Raw genomic sequence first — 17,348 nt, forward strand, 5'->3', positions numbered from 1 at the left:
CAGATCACCAAGTCAGTTGGTGCACAGCAACAAACAGAAAACTACAACCCAAATGCTATCTACCCTGTAATAACATTACCCTTTAAGTATAACAGTGTATTATCAATCCAATGAATCATGATTCTTTGTTCTAGAACATCCTTGCAATCTATGGTATGTTCTTCCACATCCTAAGTGTAAAGGTTATTTTATTCAGAACTTAATAAATTTAAAACAAGGATGTTACATGAAAAATAATGGAAAATTGAGTATTATGCTTTGAAATATTGTCACACAAAATTATTTTCAGTCATTTCATTTTAAAAAACAGGTGAAACAGTAGCATCTTTCTATATAACTTAATCAGGAGTTCCAATTGGATACCAGGAAGTTGAACACTCGAGGTTGAAATACATAAGCTGAATCAATTTCATGTCCATCAGTTTACGTGACTTGACAATGATGGGAAATTGTTCCTTGGTTTTTTCACTTGAATGAAGGATTTTAACATGCAAGGATAAGTCATTATTTTTCAAAAGAAATACACAAAACTTTTCAGCTGGCCTTTAAGTTTATCAAATAATATCTGTCCTATGATTCTATTAGCATTGTTGAAAATATTTTACATATAGTATATACCACTTACTTTCATTAAAAGCATATTCAAATCCTTCCAGGGTATCAGGAAAATCAAGAGGTGGTTCATCTTTTTTCATTAGTTCATCCAAATCTATCCTAGATAATAAATCTAGAAAAAAAAATTATATAAAATTTACTAATATTCATTTTCATAGTTAATAACAAAGATTATATTTTAAATCATTTTTAAGTATTCTCCTGTTCTATTAGATTAATTTTTATGTGTTGCTTTAATTGATGATGCTATTAAATTTTTAAGTCCAAAATACTACATTATGATCAAGCATAGTATCAACATAAGCAGTTCGATAATTATAATTCTCAAAACAATTACAACTCAGATCCTGTGTAACACTATATTAAATCATTAACTTCTCTTCAAAATAGATAGCTATTCATTTGTACCTTATTAACCTCATTCTATAACTTAAAAGTTTCAGACATGAATATGACTTCTAAAAGGTCATTAAATCTTACATATAAATAAAACTATTGTTTATGAATCTAAATCTCATTATAAATCTAAATTGTGGTAATATAGCATATTATTCCATTTTTTAGGGGAGAAAATGTTAAAACATGCTAACTGACAAAAATTGGTTGATATAAAGCAGTTTCTATTCTTCAAATCATTTAATTCCACTCAACCAAAAAAAATCTGTTGAGTTGTTTTTAAATAAGCATTTTATTTTGGAATAATTTTAGATTTATGGAAAAGGTGAAGATAGTACAGATAGTACACTCGTCCATATACCCATCACCCAGTTCCCCCTGTTGTTAACATTGCACATCACCATGGTACCTTTGTCAAACGGATGAAACCAGCATTGGTACATTACTACTAACTAAAGCCCAGACATTATTGACATTTCACCAGTTTTTCCATTAATGTTCATTTTCTGTTCCAGGATTCCACCAAAGATAACACATTACATGCATGTAGTTATCATTTTTCCCCAGTATGTTCTAGTCTGTGACAGTCCTCAGTCTTTCTTTCTTTTCTGTGATCTTGACAGTTTCAAGACTATTCAGATATTTCATAGAATGACCCTATTGGGTCTGTCTGATATTTTTTCTTGTGATTAGACTAGGGTTTTAAGCTTCTGGAAAGAATATAACAGAGGTGAACTGCCATTCTCATCACATCATGTCAAAGGGAACATGACACCCACAGGACATCACTGGTGATGTTAATCTTCATCACTTGCTTAAAGTAGTATTTGCCAGCCTTCTCCACTAAAAAATTATTATTTTTCCCTTTCCATAATCTATTCTTTGGAAGTGACTAAGTCTGGCCCACCCTCGGAGAGAGGGAAGGAATTATGCCACCCCCCACCCAAAAAAAACATCTACATAAATTATTTGTAATTACTTGCCTCTCTTCTATATAAATGTCTACACATTTATTCAATCATTTATTTATATCAATATGGACTCATAGATATTTACTGCATACTTTCAGTTACAATCCAATACATCATTTATTTTGTTTCTCAAATTGTTCCAGTCACTGGTCATTCATTGTAAGCTCTTTCAGTGTCCCCTGTCTACCTTTGATATGCTCTTATCTTTTTGTTTTTTGAGGATTTCCTTACTTTTTATTATACAAGATGCTCTAGGCTCCTCATGTATGTTTCCTACCCCAGCCCTAAAATCAGTCTATCAACAAGTATCTTTTAGGCTCATATTACACAATGAGGCAAAAGTCCTCAAATATGTCATCTAGAGTCACTTCCAAAATCACAAAAGTAAAAACATAAATTTCAAATTTATTCAGTTCCAAAAAGATGTTAAATCATTTTTGTCAAATCAAGAAAAAAGGTTAAGTTTTGATTTTCTTCATTTTAACTCAAGTTCCTGAATACAATAGCTCCTAAGATACTCATATGTTGGAAGGCAAACTAGTCCCTCTCTTACAAAAGAAATATCTCAGAAGTAACACTTTATTTCTATCTCTTTTTTAAAGAGACATAACAAATCCACCTGTATGAAAAATCATCAAAATATGTTAGAGAAAAAAGTATTTTGTCTACCTCATCTCTAGTCTCCCTCTGTAGACCACAAAAATAAGCCACCAAACAGAAGAAGCATCTGCTCTATGATAATATTGGGGGACCTGAACACACCTCTCAGCATTGAACCAATCATCTAGGCAACAAATCAACGGAGTAACCATTACTCTTTCAGAGGGAAAGATGAAATCTAGGGTTATCAGTGGTGGGAGGGGGGAGAAAGAGAAGGGGATAAGGAGAGATTAGACAAGGGACATAAAGAATAATACAATTTGCAACAATATATATACTAGTAATATTGATTTGATCAACATATGTCAACACTGAATCCCAAAAATATGTATAATCAGGGCGAGCCTGTGGCTCACTTGGGAGAGTGTGGTGCTGGTAACACCAAGGCCACGGGTTCGGATCCCTATATAGGGATGGCTGGTTAGCTCACTTGGAGAGCATGGTACTGACAACACCAAGTCAAGGGTTAAGATCATCTTACCGGTCATTTTACTGAATCGATTATGATTCAGTAAAAAAAATTTAAAAAATAAAAACTCATTTTTACATAGGCCTATAGAAATACCTCCCACGGAAAAACATGAAAATTTCCAACTAGTAGAAGGTATTGATCATATAAAGGCCCATCAATCCTATCATATACTTAGCACTTTAACAGTTCACCGAATTCTCAATGATTGCTTAGAGGTGAAGTAATTAAAAAAGAATTGTATAAGTAACAAAAAAAAAAAAATCATTACTTAGCATTGTTCAAATTCCTCTATCAAATAAACCTCAACTCACACAAAAATATACTATCTTCAACATAAAACAAGTGTTTGAAAATTTTTGGAAAACAGAAATGTCATAGGCTGGGCTTAAAAAGGGATACATGCTGACAATTCCTCATTCACTGGTAAATTTCTGCATGCCATGTACCTCCTTGCAAAACAGAGAAAAGACAAAAGTTTTTTAATATCAAAAATTGACTGAGAATACCTAGAAGATTCTCATTTTTCTCCTTCAAATGAATTGAGGTTCTGGGGCAAAATCAGATTCCCCCACTTCACAGTCAGCTTCACAATTCAAAACTTAGATACCTTCTAATCAGGCACATAGAAACCATCCAATATATAGCAGATGTGTTGTGTCTAATAGCCATTTTCTCTTTCTATAGTTTAGACCATAAAATGTATACCCTTACATCTACATATCACTTTAAAGATTCCAAAGCACTTTCACATACATTACATCATTTGATCACACAACCCTAAGAAATAGTAAGTAATATCATCTTCATTGTCTTTCAGACAAGGAAATGAGTTCAGAGAGGTAAAATGGTTTGTCCAAAATTATAGCTTAAGAGTTGGTGGGATTGATAAAATAAACAAAATCTAACTGTGGAGTATACTATCATTTATAAAGCAAATGTATTTCACAGGGCCTAGTTTCCAAAGCCCTGTGGTTTCAGGTATAAACTAACTTTTAAAAATTACGTATAGAAATGTTAAGCTTGCAAAAGACAGGAAAATTTCCCCAGGCTAAAGTCTCTGTTGTAGATAAAGAACTGTAATACAGCAAAATTGCAGGCTCAAGGACAGATGTCCTTGGAGGAGGTTAACCTAAAGTTACTTTATTGTTATGTAAAAATACTGAGGAAACTGCTGTAGGAAAAAACAGTATTTGCTAAGGACAAGCTTTTGTTGGTGGATCGACTTAACCTTTTGCAAATGGCATTATGGAATGTCATTTTGTTATTTCACTGATGTTACCAGCCTCTATTGTTAAACTATACTTAGACATAACTCCACCTATGTTCCTTTTCTGTAACTTTCTGGCCTGGAGAATAAATACTGAGAAAGAACCCCAGTCTGGTGTTAATTTCCCGAGGAGGAATGTCTCTCTCTTGAGGGTTCCAGAAAATTAACCCCTTTGGCATTTCTCACTGCTCAGAAGAAATGGGCTTTGAGTAATCCTTTGCATCTCCATCACCCAGGGGAAGAGAGGTGACAAAGAGAGTGCAACATCTAATTCAGTGTTCTTTCAAAATTGCCATACTGATCCTACACATCATTTCAACCTTATAATATTCTGTCCCTCTTTTCTTCCATTATAAAGAATAAACAGTGACGAATACAAAAATATACTTTTGCTTTGCTCAAAATGTTTCTTTGATGATAAAATGAACAAGTAAGTAAAAAGGCATTCCTCAAATTTTCCCTCTGTCAACTAGAGTACTGGATACAGATATTTTTTATTTCATTAACATTAAGAAGACATATAGAAAGGAACTGTCAGAAATTATTTCTCTGCTTTGTAAAAGGAAAGCAATACTATAAAGTTGCATTTTACCCTGAGATTGGGTTCCAAAGATAGCAGATTATGCAAAAGTCACGTATAATGAAAGATTTCCACTGAAAATCCCTTCAATTGCCTATAAAACACAGTAGACTTGAATCGATATAAACTAAACATGCATCAGATGTGACACAACTGTTTTTTATAAAACACTGCTCTGATTACCGATTCCAACTTGTTGCTTGTTATTGGTCTGTTTAGGTTTTTTATCTCTTCTTGGTTCAATCTGGGTAGTTTGTATGTGTCTAGAAACTTATCCATATCTTCCAGGTTTTCATATTTGTTGTAATACAGTTGTTTATAAGTCTCTAATGATTCTTCGTATTTCTGTGGTGTCAGTTGTAATGTCTCCCTTTTCATTTCTGATTTTTGTTATTTGGGTCCTCTCCTTTTTTTTTTTTTTTTTTTGTTAACCTAGCTAATGGTTTGTCTATTTTATCTTCTCAAAAAACCAACTTTTTGTTTCATTGATCTTTTCTATTGTTTTTTGGGTCTCTATTTCATTTAGTTCTGCTCTGATCTTAATTATTTCTCTTTGTCTACTACCTTTAGGATCAGATTGTTGTTGCTTTTTAAGTTCTTTGCAGCATAGTGTTAGGTCATTTATTTGAAGTCTTTCCACTCTTTTGATGTAAGTGTTTTTTACAACAAATTTGCCTGTTAGTACTGCTTTTGCAGTATCCCACAAGTTTTGGTATGAAGTATCTTTATTTTCATTAGTTTCAAGAAATTTTTTAACTTCCTGTTTAATTTTTTCTCGGGCCCATAGGTCATTCAGGAACCTACTGTTTAGTATCCATGTATTTGTTTTGCTTTTATTCCAGAGTTTTGCTTTTATTAATTTCCAGTTTTAGTCCATTGTGTTCTGAAAAGATACCTGGAATGATTTTAATTTTTTTAAATATGCTAAGACTAGATTTGTGACCTAATACATGGTCTATCCTGGAGAATGTTCCATGAGCTGATGAGAAGAAAGTATATTCTTTAGTTGTTGGGTGAAATGTTCTGCATATATTTGTCAGATATATTGGTCTAAGGTGTAGATTAAATCCTGTGTAGATTAAATTCTGTGTATTTTTGTTGATTAACATGTTGCCTGGAAGATCTGTCCCATACTGAGAGAGGGGTGTTCAGATCACCCACTATTAATGCATTAGGGCCTATTTCTTTCTTTAGGTCTAAGAGTGTTTGTAAGTTTGTAATCAGCAAATAAGCAAAGCACAGAGGGATAATAAATACCACATGTACTCACTCATAAATGGGAGCTAAGAGAGAAAGAAGGAAGGAAAGAAAGACCACAGTAGTGCATTGGACTTGCAGAGGGAGAGAACATACCTAGGGATACAAAGTAGAGTGGGGGAAAGGGGGAGGGAGATGGGGAGGGAGGTTGGGGATAACTGGGTGGGGGACACAAGGTACAATCGCAATTTGTGGTAATGGGCATGCTGCCAGTATGGTTCTGGCCTTCACATCTAGGGCATGAGGGGTAACAATAAGCTTTGTATTTCATGAATATTCATAACCAATAAATAAGTAAATAAACATGGCTCTGGTGATTACAGTGATTCAGCAACAAGAATTCTAAACTTCAACTAAGCATATTCAACAAATGTATAAAAATACCATTTCATACCCAAAAGAAATGAAAACAGGGACTCGAACAGATATTTGTACACCAACATTCACAGCAAAAATACTCACAATAGTCCAAAGGTAGAAACGACCTAAGTGTACACAGATGGTTGAACGGTGTGATGGTTAATTTTACATATCAGTCTGACTGGGACACAGACTGTCCAGATACTTGGTTAAACATTATTTTGGGTGTGTCTGTGAGGATATTTCTGGATAAGATTAACATTTGAATCAGTAGACAAAGTAAAGCCGATTCCCTCTCCAACGTGTATGGGTCTCATCCAACCATTTGAGGTCTGAATAAAACAAAAAGCCTGAGTAAGGAAGAATATGCCCTTTCTGCCTGACTATCATCCAGCTGGGACATTAGTCTTCTCCTGCCTTCAAACTAGAACTGAAACTTACACCATTGGCTCCCCTCCATATTAGTTCTTTGGAATTGGACTGGAACTATACTGTCAGCACTCCTGGGTCTCCAGCTTGCTAGCGGAAGACCTTGGGACTTCTCAGCCTCCATTATCATGTGAACCAGTTTTTTATGACAAATCTCTTTATATAAACGTATATATTTATACATATATGTAAATACATACACACACACAATTGGTTTTGTTTCTCTGGAGAAGCATAGCTAATATAAATGAATAAACAAAATATGGTATATACATATAATAGGATATTATTCAGCCTTAAAAAGGATAGACATTCTGACACAACATGAATGTACCTTAAAGACATTATATGTAGTAAAATAAGCTTTCACAGAAGGACAAATACAGTAATGTGCCATATAACCTTTCAGACAATTACGTAGTGCACATATAACAGTGGCTATCCCCTATAGCTTAGATGTGTAGTAGGCTATACCATCTAGGTTTGTGTAAGTACACTCTATGATGTTCATATAATTACACACTTCTCAGAACATATCCCTGTCATTCAGCAACACAAACCATTACTGGATGGTTCCACATACATGAGATACCTAGGGTAATCAAATTCATAGAGAGAGAAAGCAGAATAGTAGTTGCCTGGGGCTGGGGGGAGGAGAATGGGGAGTGACTGCTTAACAGGTATAGAGTTTCAGCTTTGCAAGGTGAAAAGAGTCCTAAGGATGGATGGTGGTGGTAATTTCACAACAATATGAATGTACTTAATGCCAATGAACTGTACACTTAAAAACAGTTAAAATGGTAAATTTTACATGGTATATATATTTCACCAAAATAAAGAAATACTATTTGACATCTTTATTTATTAAAACTTTATTGGCTAAATGAGTATTTAAAATATTACTGGAATTCTACTTCTGCCCAAAGTAGAATAACAGGGATTGGATTCTTCCCACTCTTCTTAAAAACTAGAAAGCAGGATAATACAGGGGAAGGACAGTTTTCAGAGGCTGGATCACAGGAAGCCAGAAATGTATTCACTGAAAGAAAAAAATGAGATTAACCCTTTGATTATCCTAGCTTATTGTCTGGAGACAGTTTAAGGGACAGCAAACAGGAGGAATCCAAACAAAGAATGAGGATGCTGCTACATTGAGGACACAGAGATCAAAATTTGAATAAGTGGCTAGATATGGGAGCAGAGAATGAGAGCACAGGAAACTGCTTAGAGAGACATTACTGAGCAGAACTATAGAGGGATTTTCTTTTGTCTTTGAGTATTTACCCATGTATACAGGGGGAAAAAATTACCCAAGAACAGGGAAAGCAACAGGCTGAACAATTCCCAAAGTACACACAGGGCTACAAATAGTTTGTGTGACCATCATCCAGAATGAAAAGACCTTATAATATATGAGACATCAGACAGAGCTCCCAGGAGGGTATTACCTTCATCAAAGAGGCTGGTAAATATACTCTTCCCCAAAGAGCAGGAAAAGTAATATTTGCTGAACAATAACAAAGGCTATCACAAATAATGGTCACTAATAATTCAGCATTAATGTCTATTAATGTCCACATGAATTTTTAGTAAAAGGCACTATGGCAAAGTGCAGACATTTGGGGGCGGGAGGAAGTAGTAAATAAAAACTAACCCACAGGAACTAATAGAACATCTTTCCAGAAATCCAGGAAAAGCGTATGCAACAAGTCACTAAGAAATGTCGTTCCAGAAATCCAGGAAAAATGGGTTCAACAAATCAATAAGAGCCAGTAGACAAACTAAAATTCTGTAAAACTGTAAATCTTTTTAAGAAATGGAAGAATTCCTTACAAGGCTATCCTCATTGCCATCTCTAAAAGAGATGACAAAATTGTCTCATGCATAATATGCCTTCCTTTAATAACAGCAGTCATCATCACCACACTCACCATCTTCATTATCATTATTATAGTCAATTAGCTTGAACTTCTTTCTTCCAGAATGCACTGCTTTATCCCCGCTTGTCTCGAGTTTTATCTTCCATTTTTCTGCCCACTAGTACAATCTTATGAGTTCCCCAAAATTTATGCCATTATCTGAAGCACTTGTCTATTCATAAAAAATTAAATCTTCAAGTGTGCAGTCTTGCCATATAAACCTGAAACCATCATCAGTTTATTGTTTTGTGCATCATAAGCCAGTTTTGAAGAAACTCAAGAATACAGTTGCCTTCCTATTCTGGGGATAGTTTTAATCAGTTTGCTAAGTTGTTTCTAAAATATACTTTACTGTGCTTTTGCCATTTTATTTTCTAATATTTCCAATTTGACTCCTTTGCTAATCCTTACAACCCCATGTGAACTCAGCATTAGTATTCTTATTGTATAGATGAAGAAAGAGATTGAGAAGAGTTAAGCAACTTACCCATGGTCAGAGGAAAACCCTGAATTTGAATCCAGATAGTTCTATCTCCAGAAACTATCTACACTCTTAACATCACTATACTACCTCTAAAATCCATAATATCAATATGAATTCATATCCTGCTTTCAGGAGTATAAAGTAGGACCACAACTTGAAAGGTCAAATTTTCACATCATCAGGTAAAGTTGAAGATGCACAAAATCTATTTAGGAGGAAACCCAGAATGTCTATTTAATAGGTGGAAACTCCCACACATATTGCTTGTCCTCACCCCTAAATCATCCATTATTCTGAATGTGCTGCATCACTCCCAGCAGCATACAAGCATGCAGTAAAACCTTCTACAGGGTTGTCTACAGCTGTCTCCAATTCCTCTCTTCCAATTCTCTACTGAAAATTCTCCAATCAGGCTTTCTTTTCCATCAATTCACTAAAACAGCTCTTTCTGAAGGTCACCAACAACGTTCATATTGTCAAACCCAAAAGTAAATTCTCATTCCTCATCTAACCTGACCTATCACCAGCATATGACTTAATTAACTACTCCCTTTTTTTTCATTTGGTGTCAGGATCTCTCTCTTGATCTTGATTCTCAGGCTATCTTAGTAGAAATTCCTTTTTCAGTCTCTTCTGTGGGTTCCTTCTCATCTCCCTGACCCAAAAACTCAGGGTGCCCAAAGCTCAATCCTCAGACCTCTTCTTTTTTCTAGCCACACTGACACCTCAGGTGACCTCAATGAAGACCATGACTTTAAAATATTATCTCTACACTAATGAGTCCCCAAAATTTTATCTCTAGCCTGGACTCTCTCCCAAACTCCAGACTTACCTTCTACACTTTGAGACTTAAGTGACATCTCAATTTAATATGTCTAAAGCCTAACTTTTGCTTTCCATCATCACTATCCACTACCTGCTTTTTCCAATGTTTCTTCAATCTAATGAATGGCACCTATCTTTGAGCTATTTTAGCCAAGAACCTTCAAAGTTACCTTAGTTTCTTCTCTAATATTTCATGTCCAATACATCAGCAAATCACGTCATATATTCCTTCAAAACATATCCAGAATTTGTCAATTTTTCATCTTCCCCTTGCTAACAATCTAATCCACACCATCATCATCTCTCACTTTTGTAAGGAGACTTGGTCTAGAAAACCCAAAGAAAGCAATCCTCTTAGTCATCTTCCATATTTGTAGGTAAGGACCAGTTATACCATTCCTTCAATAGATCGTTACCTCTAAAAGCAGCGACAAGGTGACACAAATTGGGCTGAAAAATTGATTGCTTTACCCCAAATCTGCTTGAGGCTTTCATGATAAAGAGTTAGTAGGAGAAATTCTTGAGGTATCTATTATTCAGCCTGGAACACCAGGATAGGATAGCAGCCAAGAATTCAGAGAAGCAGCTGTAGCCATGACTGTGTGATAAGTATTCAGCTGAGGCTGAAAGTGTATCTGCTACAAAGTATATCTCAGAACCCTTGAAGACCAGACAGACTCTACACTGAATTAAGTAAAAGGAATCACCATCATCTGGCACAGCTGGTGCTATGGTTTGAATGTTGTCCCCTCCAAAACTCATGTTGAAATTTAGTGGCCAATTGTAACAGTTTTAAGAGGTCAGACCTTTAAGAGATGATTGGGCCATGAGGGTAGAGCCTTCATGGGTGGGATTACTGCCATTATAAAAAGATTAGGCCCCCTTTTGTCTCTTGGCCCTTCTACCTTCTGCCACGGGATGATGCAACAAGAAGGCTCTTGCTAGATGCCAGCACCTTGATATTGGACTTCCCAACTTCCAGAATTGTCAGTCAGTAAATTTCTGTTTATTATAAATGACCCAGTCTGTGGTATATTGTTACAGCAGCACAAAAAGAACTAAGCCAGCTGGCATCTCAACATTTAGAAAACCCATAAGACATTTTTCCACCATAAAACAAAGTAACTGTGAAAACCCGCACAGGTTATTTAGAAAATCTGATTTTGAGCAAAGTCACTAGACAAATTGAAATATGTGATAAAGAAGAAATCTTAAAAGCTCAACCATGAATATTTCTTTTAAAAGTAAGATTACTTTAGATAGTAGATTTTTTTTTAAAAAGTCTAGAACTCAAAATATCCTAACCATGTCTAAGGCACAGTCCTTCTGAAGTGTTAACATGGAGAGCCTCTCATAAAATATCCCTAGTGCCAGTGCCACAAAGACAGAATACAGGAATAAGCAGATCATTATCCTAAGCCAGTGTGACATTTTAATCAGCAAAATTATGGTAGGGCACTAGTCTTTAATAGTGTTTATTTTTCCACTAAATGTATGGACTTGAATAAGAAGAGCATTAAGAATGCTTATAGAACTGTAAAATTACATGATTCTACAATTTACTTTTTATTTACTGAGTGCCTACTACATCTCAGACACTGCAATAGTTGCTGTGAAGGATACAAACAATTGCAAATAGTTTAGTTACTGCTATTCTTATTTTAGAATTGAGATGAATGGAAGGCCACCTAAATATTCCTAAACCTTCATTAGGTGTAGAAAATTTCCTGAAAAAGCAAAATTAAGTATGTACCTTTCAGTGCTGTAGTCTTTTCATCTGGACCTCCCTGCTGGATTTGTGCCATGTTTATCCAAATTGGCAACAAAATTAAAGAGCTCAAGGAAATAGACATCAATCTTCAGAAGACAGTCTAGAATGAATGAAAGCAATAAATTAAGCTCTACTCAAATCCTACCTACTCCATGAGAACTTCTTAGATCCTCCCAGTTGGGATTAATCTCTCTATCCTGATTTCCCACTGTACTTTGTTGATGCCTATACTACAGTACTTATTACTGCCTGCTTTGCATTATAGTTATTTATGTATTTTCATCAGCATCACATAACAGCTTACAAGCCCCAGGAACAGAGGTTATCAAGTTTTTGTCAAATTTACATCTTTCGTCACCAAACACATATTTAATACCATATACATACAGATACCTAATGTTTGCTGAATTGAATTTAGCCAAACTTACTACTTATTTTCAGTTCTCTATCACCTAAAGTTTTTAAAAAATATCTTCAGGTAGTTTCAAAAAGTTGAAATTTCTCTTAAACTGTAAGGCAGAAGTTTCCGCCTGGAATATGCAGTCAGGAGAAAATAAATAAATATAAAAAGTATCTGCAAATCACCCATAATGTAACTGAAAACACAACTTAAAGGGGAAAAAATTAGCCTTTTAAAAATGAAATTCTGTCAGCACCATGCTCAGCCAGTGAGCCAACCAGCCATCCCTATATAGGATCCGAACCCGTGGCCTTGGTGTTATCAGCACCACACTCTTCCGAGTGAGCCACGGAAAATGAAATTCTGTCAAGTTCAATGTCTGGAAGCCATACCCTATAAATGACACTCTAGTCAACAATCACATTTTAAAACTATGACTCAGCAACATCTAAATCTATTCCACTCAGCGAAAGGGAAAGTATTAAATCTACAAATAGATGGCTTTTCCCAGGGTGCCCATGAACAGGAAAGCAAACCACTATTCTTAAAGTTTAGAGGAAAAAATGTGCAATGTATACAATGGAAAAATATAAACTAAATTTAGTCAATTAATCCATTAATGAAATTATATAAAAACGACATTCATGATAATCATAAAACAAGACAGAATATTTCTCTGATTGAGGTACCCAATTGATTTGTTACCCACAAAGTATACTCCAGTTTCCATTCAGAGGTACATTTTATAATTATCTTTAAAAATAGAGACATTTCCATAATCAGCAGAGTGTGTAGCAGAAAATACTTTCAAAAAATTAATACTGAAAATAAATATTTCTAAACTACGGATGTTCCAAATGATCATAACCAATGCTGCCCTTATCTCAATCCTAACTGCAGGTGATGTGATGTGAGAGAAAGAGGGCATTCTGGCTCCACGACTAACTAGCCATGAGCCCTTGACAAATTTACTTCTCTGTGCCTCATTTTCCACATTTGTGAAATGGAAATGGTAATCATGCTTCCCTCACAGTGTTAGTGTGAGGTTAAATGTAAAATATTTAGAATAGTGCCTGATTCATAATTAAATGCTCAACATATGTTAGCTTATATTTTTTAAAAATTAATTTAAATGAATCCTAGCTTCACCACGTAATAATAGTTTTGTAGCCTGTGGCAAGTCACTTGCAAAATCTTCAGTTTCCTCATTTATAAAATACAGCTTATTCATGATAAAATTGTGGTTGAGAATTAAAAATTATAGAAGGTATGTATAGCCAATCATTGCTATAACTAGCACTATTATTGCTACTCAATAGTGTGAGATTTCCTAAAAGGAGGAACTAGAATATGAGACGATTTTTGAGAAAGAATTTTCACTTATCATGAAAATAGCTGTTATTCTTCTTCTGTGAACAGACAACTCAAAACTCTATAAATTCTACATGAATGAAATGTGTCTATATTCCTTCAAGAAACACATCCTAGTTTATAGGGTAGGCAATGTGCAAGACTCTGGGGGTGCAATGGTGAATAAAACAGATACGGTCACTGCTCTCAAGGGGCTTACTTTCTAGCTGCCAAATCAAACTGCCAAGCAGCTACAAATAAAATATATGAGACTAAGACTGATAATTAAAACACTGTTATAACAAAACAGTATTTGTATGGGCTATTTATTTACATTCAGGAATTAGCTTGATTTGTCAAAGTCCCACAGGTTTGTACACAAGTTTCACCAGCAACTCCTAATTATACACTACCCTGTACCAGAAATTAAAGAGAAATGTTCATAATGAGGGATTTCACACAGTGTCCTTTGCTAACAATTCTACAACTAAATTAACTGTCTACAGGGGACTTCTCACATTTTTTACTCTATCCCTCTGCTAAGTTGATATTTCTTCTAAATATAAACTATTACGTTATTTTTTCAATGGCTCCAAATTTTATACAATTTATACAATTATTTCTTTGTAACTGCTTTAACAAAGGTAAAATTATGATCATTTTCAAGATTCACATTTTAAAGAATCACTATTAAGATTCCCAAGGTTAGGGCCAGCCCCGTGGAGCACTCGGGAGAGTGCGGCGCTTAGGAGTGCAGCGGCGCTTAGGAGTGCCGGTGTGCTCACTGGCTGAGCGCGGTGTGGGCGACACCAAGCCAAGGGTTGCAATCCCCTTACTGGTCACAAAAAGACAAAAAAAAAAAGATTCCCAAGGTTAAATATCAATTAATAATCATTATTCTTATATTATATGAGACAACCTAAAAATTCACATAGCAATTCACTGGAGAGATGATATATAAGTTAGGAGACTACTAATGACTACATATAACCCTAAAACTTATAGTAGCAGATGCAAAGCAGGAAAGCACAAAGCAAACACAATGTCTGTTGTTCTCTTACACACTGTGTTAGATTTTTACCCTCTTGAGTTATTTTCCATAGTTGTGGCACAGCTGGTAAAGCTAAATCAGGGACACCATAAATTCTCAATTTAGCTTTCCTAATAAAAATTCAGAGTTATAACCTGCATGACCACAGATAAACACTACTGAAAATGCAGCCAGCAAGCCGTTTGATACATCTGATATATATTAATATGTACACTGAACATAGTTTATTTGGCATTATCTGATGGAGTTTAGGTTATAGAGAATAAAGTAGCGGAAGGTTTTTACTGACGTGAATTGTGACACAGTCGACATGTTGTATACTTCATGATAACCACTGCTGTTTAAATATGGCTTCCTAGAAATGGTTACAGTACAAACTAGATTCAAAACATCTCAGTTTGCAATTTCATTCTGTGAACTACACAAAGCAATTATCATATCTTCTTCCTTCCTATGATTCCAACAGAGAATCCACTATGTATAAATAAAGCTATAAATAACTTGGCATGTGTAATCTTTATCCAGTCATCATTTCAAAACACAAAACATTAGAATATTTCTTATTTGTCCTGTTTGCTCAAAATATAACTTAAGCACTTATAAAATGTACAGAAAGATACACAGAAGCTTTATTTTTCTATGGTTGCTTATCTTCTGTAGGTATTAAATATGAACTAGAGATTTTGCAGCAGAAGCTCTTTCCACCTCACATTCTGAATGCATTGATGAAAGTACAAAATGTATCATAGAACAAGTAAAATTGAGTTAATTCTCTGAGGCCCCCAGGACTGTCTGGTTCTAGTCTGGCACCAAAGAATCTATGCTTTCTAAGACAGGCTCTGGAAATCAAGCTCAAAATACTGTACTTTCAATTGCAAGCAGGCTAAGTGAAATCAGTACCAGAGATTTATGAGGAACCAAATAAACCCCACCCAAATTACAGTCAAAATATACATGTTGTTTATAGGCAAAAGTTAGATAATAGTAACACTGTACAACATATAATTCTGAAGCTACAGTGAGAAAAGTGTATGTTTTGGTTTGGTGTGTGTGTGGACAAACATATGGGCACAAGGGGATACAGTGGAGAATTAAGGTATCAGGCTGGAGCAGGCACAGTAGACAAATCTCAGAATTAATGTGGGTCCATGATGCATAGAAAATGGTGGCTTCTATGTAGAATGCAATCATGTTTGAATCAAGGTTTAGCTCAGACTAGGAATACCCTAGTTCAAATTCAAGCCTATCTCAAATAATTCCTTAGTTTCTCAAGCAAATGATATAGTAGGTTTGGGATGAGAAATCTAGGTTTGGGGTTTTTTTTAATTGAAATATAATTGATTATACATATTTATGGGGTACAGAGTTGACTATCAGTATTTGTGTACAGTACGTGATGATCACATCAATATTATTAGCATGTTCACCATTACAATTATAATTATTCTTTGTGTCCCTTACCCAATCACTCCCTAATCCCCTTTTCCTTCCCCATTACCACCTCTAGTAACTACAGGTCAGTTCTCTCCTTCTGAAAGCTCAATGTTTTATTGTGGTCTTTCCTTCCTTTCCTTACTTTCCTTCCCTCCCTTCCTTCATTTTTTCCTTCCTTCCTTCTTTTCTTATTTCTTTCCTAGCTCCCACTTAAGAGTGAGGACATTCAGTATTTCTCTTTTCTATGTCTGGCTTATTTAACTCAACATAATTTTCTCTAAGCTCATCCATGTTGCCACGAATGGCAGAATTTCATTCTTTTTTATAGTTGATTAGTATTCCACTTTACATTTAGAGCACACTTTCCTTATCCAGTCATCCATCAGTGGACATTTAGGTTGGTTCCATATCTTGACTATTGTAAATATAGCTGCGTTGAACATAAGAGTGCAGGTGTCCCTTCAATACGATGATTTCCATTCCTTTGGGTATTTACCCAGAAGTAGGATTGCTGGATCAAATGGTAGTTCTATCTGTAGTTGTTTGAGAAACTTCGATACTGTTTTCCATAATGGCTGTACTAATTTACAGTCCCATCAACAATGTAGAAGAGTTCCCTTTCCTTGCATCCCCACCAGCATCTGTTATTCTTGGTCTTTTTAATAATGGCCAGTCTAACTGAGGTGAGACGATATCTCAATGTGGTTTTGATTTGCATTTCCCTGATGATTAGTGATGCTGAGCATTTTTTCATGTACCTGTTGGCCATTTGTATATCTTCCTTTGAAAAATGTCTATTCATCTCCTTTGCCTATTTTTTAATTGGATTTTTTTATTTTTACTGTGAAGTTGAATTCCTTGTATATTATGGATATTAGTCCCTTGTCAGATGTATAGTTTGCAAATATTTTCTCCCATTCTGTAAGTTGTCTTCTCACTCTGTTGATTATGTCCTTTGCTGTGCAGAAGCTTTTTGTCTGATACAATCCCATTTGTTTATTTTTTTTTAAGGCTTATGCTTAGTTTAATCTCAGATCCACCATTTAGTAGCTAAGTGACCTTGAGAAAGTCACAACTTCTCTAACCTAAGTAATGGGAGTAATAATG

The 17,348-nt window shown here is 35.0% G+C and overlaps 1 protein-coding gene across 4 annotated transcripts in view; it reads right to left on the bottom strand.

Annotated features, from left to right (window-relative positions):
* Positions 1-17,348, bottom strand: part of ARB2A (ARB2 cotranscriptional regulator A) — a 440,538-nt gene that overhangs the window by 394,802 nt on the left and 28,388 nt on the right. For 3 of the 4 annotated variants that reach the window (XM_063087441.1, XM_063087442.1, XM_063087444.1), the window contains exons 2-3: positions 11,989-12,106; positions 626-727 (exon numbers count right to left, since the gene is read on the bottom strand). In XM_063087441.1, the coding sequence (XP_062943511.1) occupies positions 626-727; positions 11,989-12,088 (202 nt within the window). In that variant the 5' untranslated portion in view covers positions 12,089-12,106. The remainder of the gene's footprint in view (positions 1-625; positions 728-11,988; positions 12,107-17,348) is intronic. The other variant, XM_063087443.1, reaches the window with a different exon arrangement.

Source organism: Cynocephalus volans, chromosome 2, assembly GCF_027409185.1.
Source record: "Cynocephalus volans isolate mCynVol1 chromosome 2, mCynVol1.pri, whole genome shotgun sequence".
NCBI classification, from domain to species: domain Eukaryota; kingdom Metazoa; phylum Chordata; class Mammalia; order Dermoptera; family Cynocephalidae; genus Cynocephalus; species Cynocephalus volans.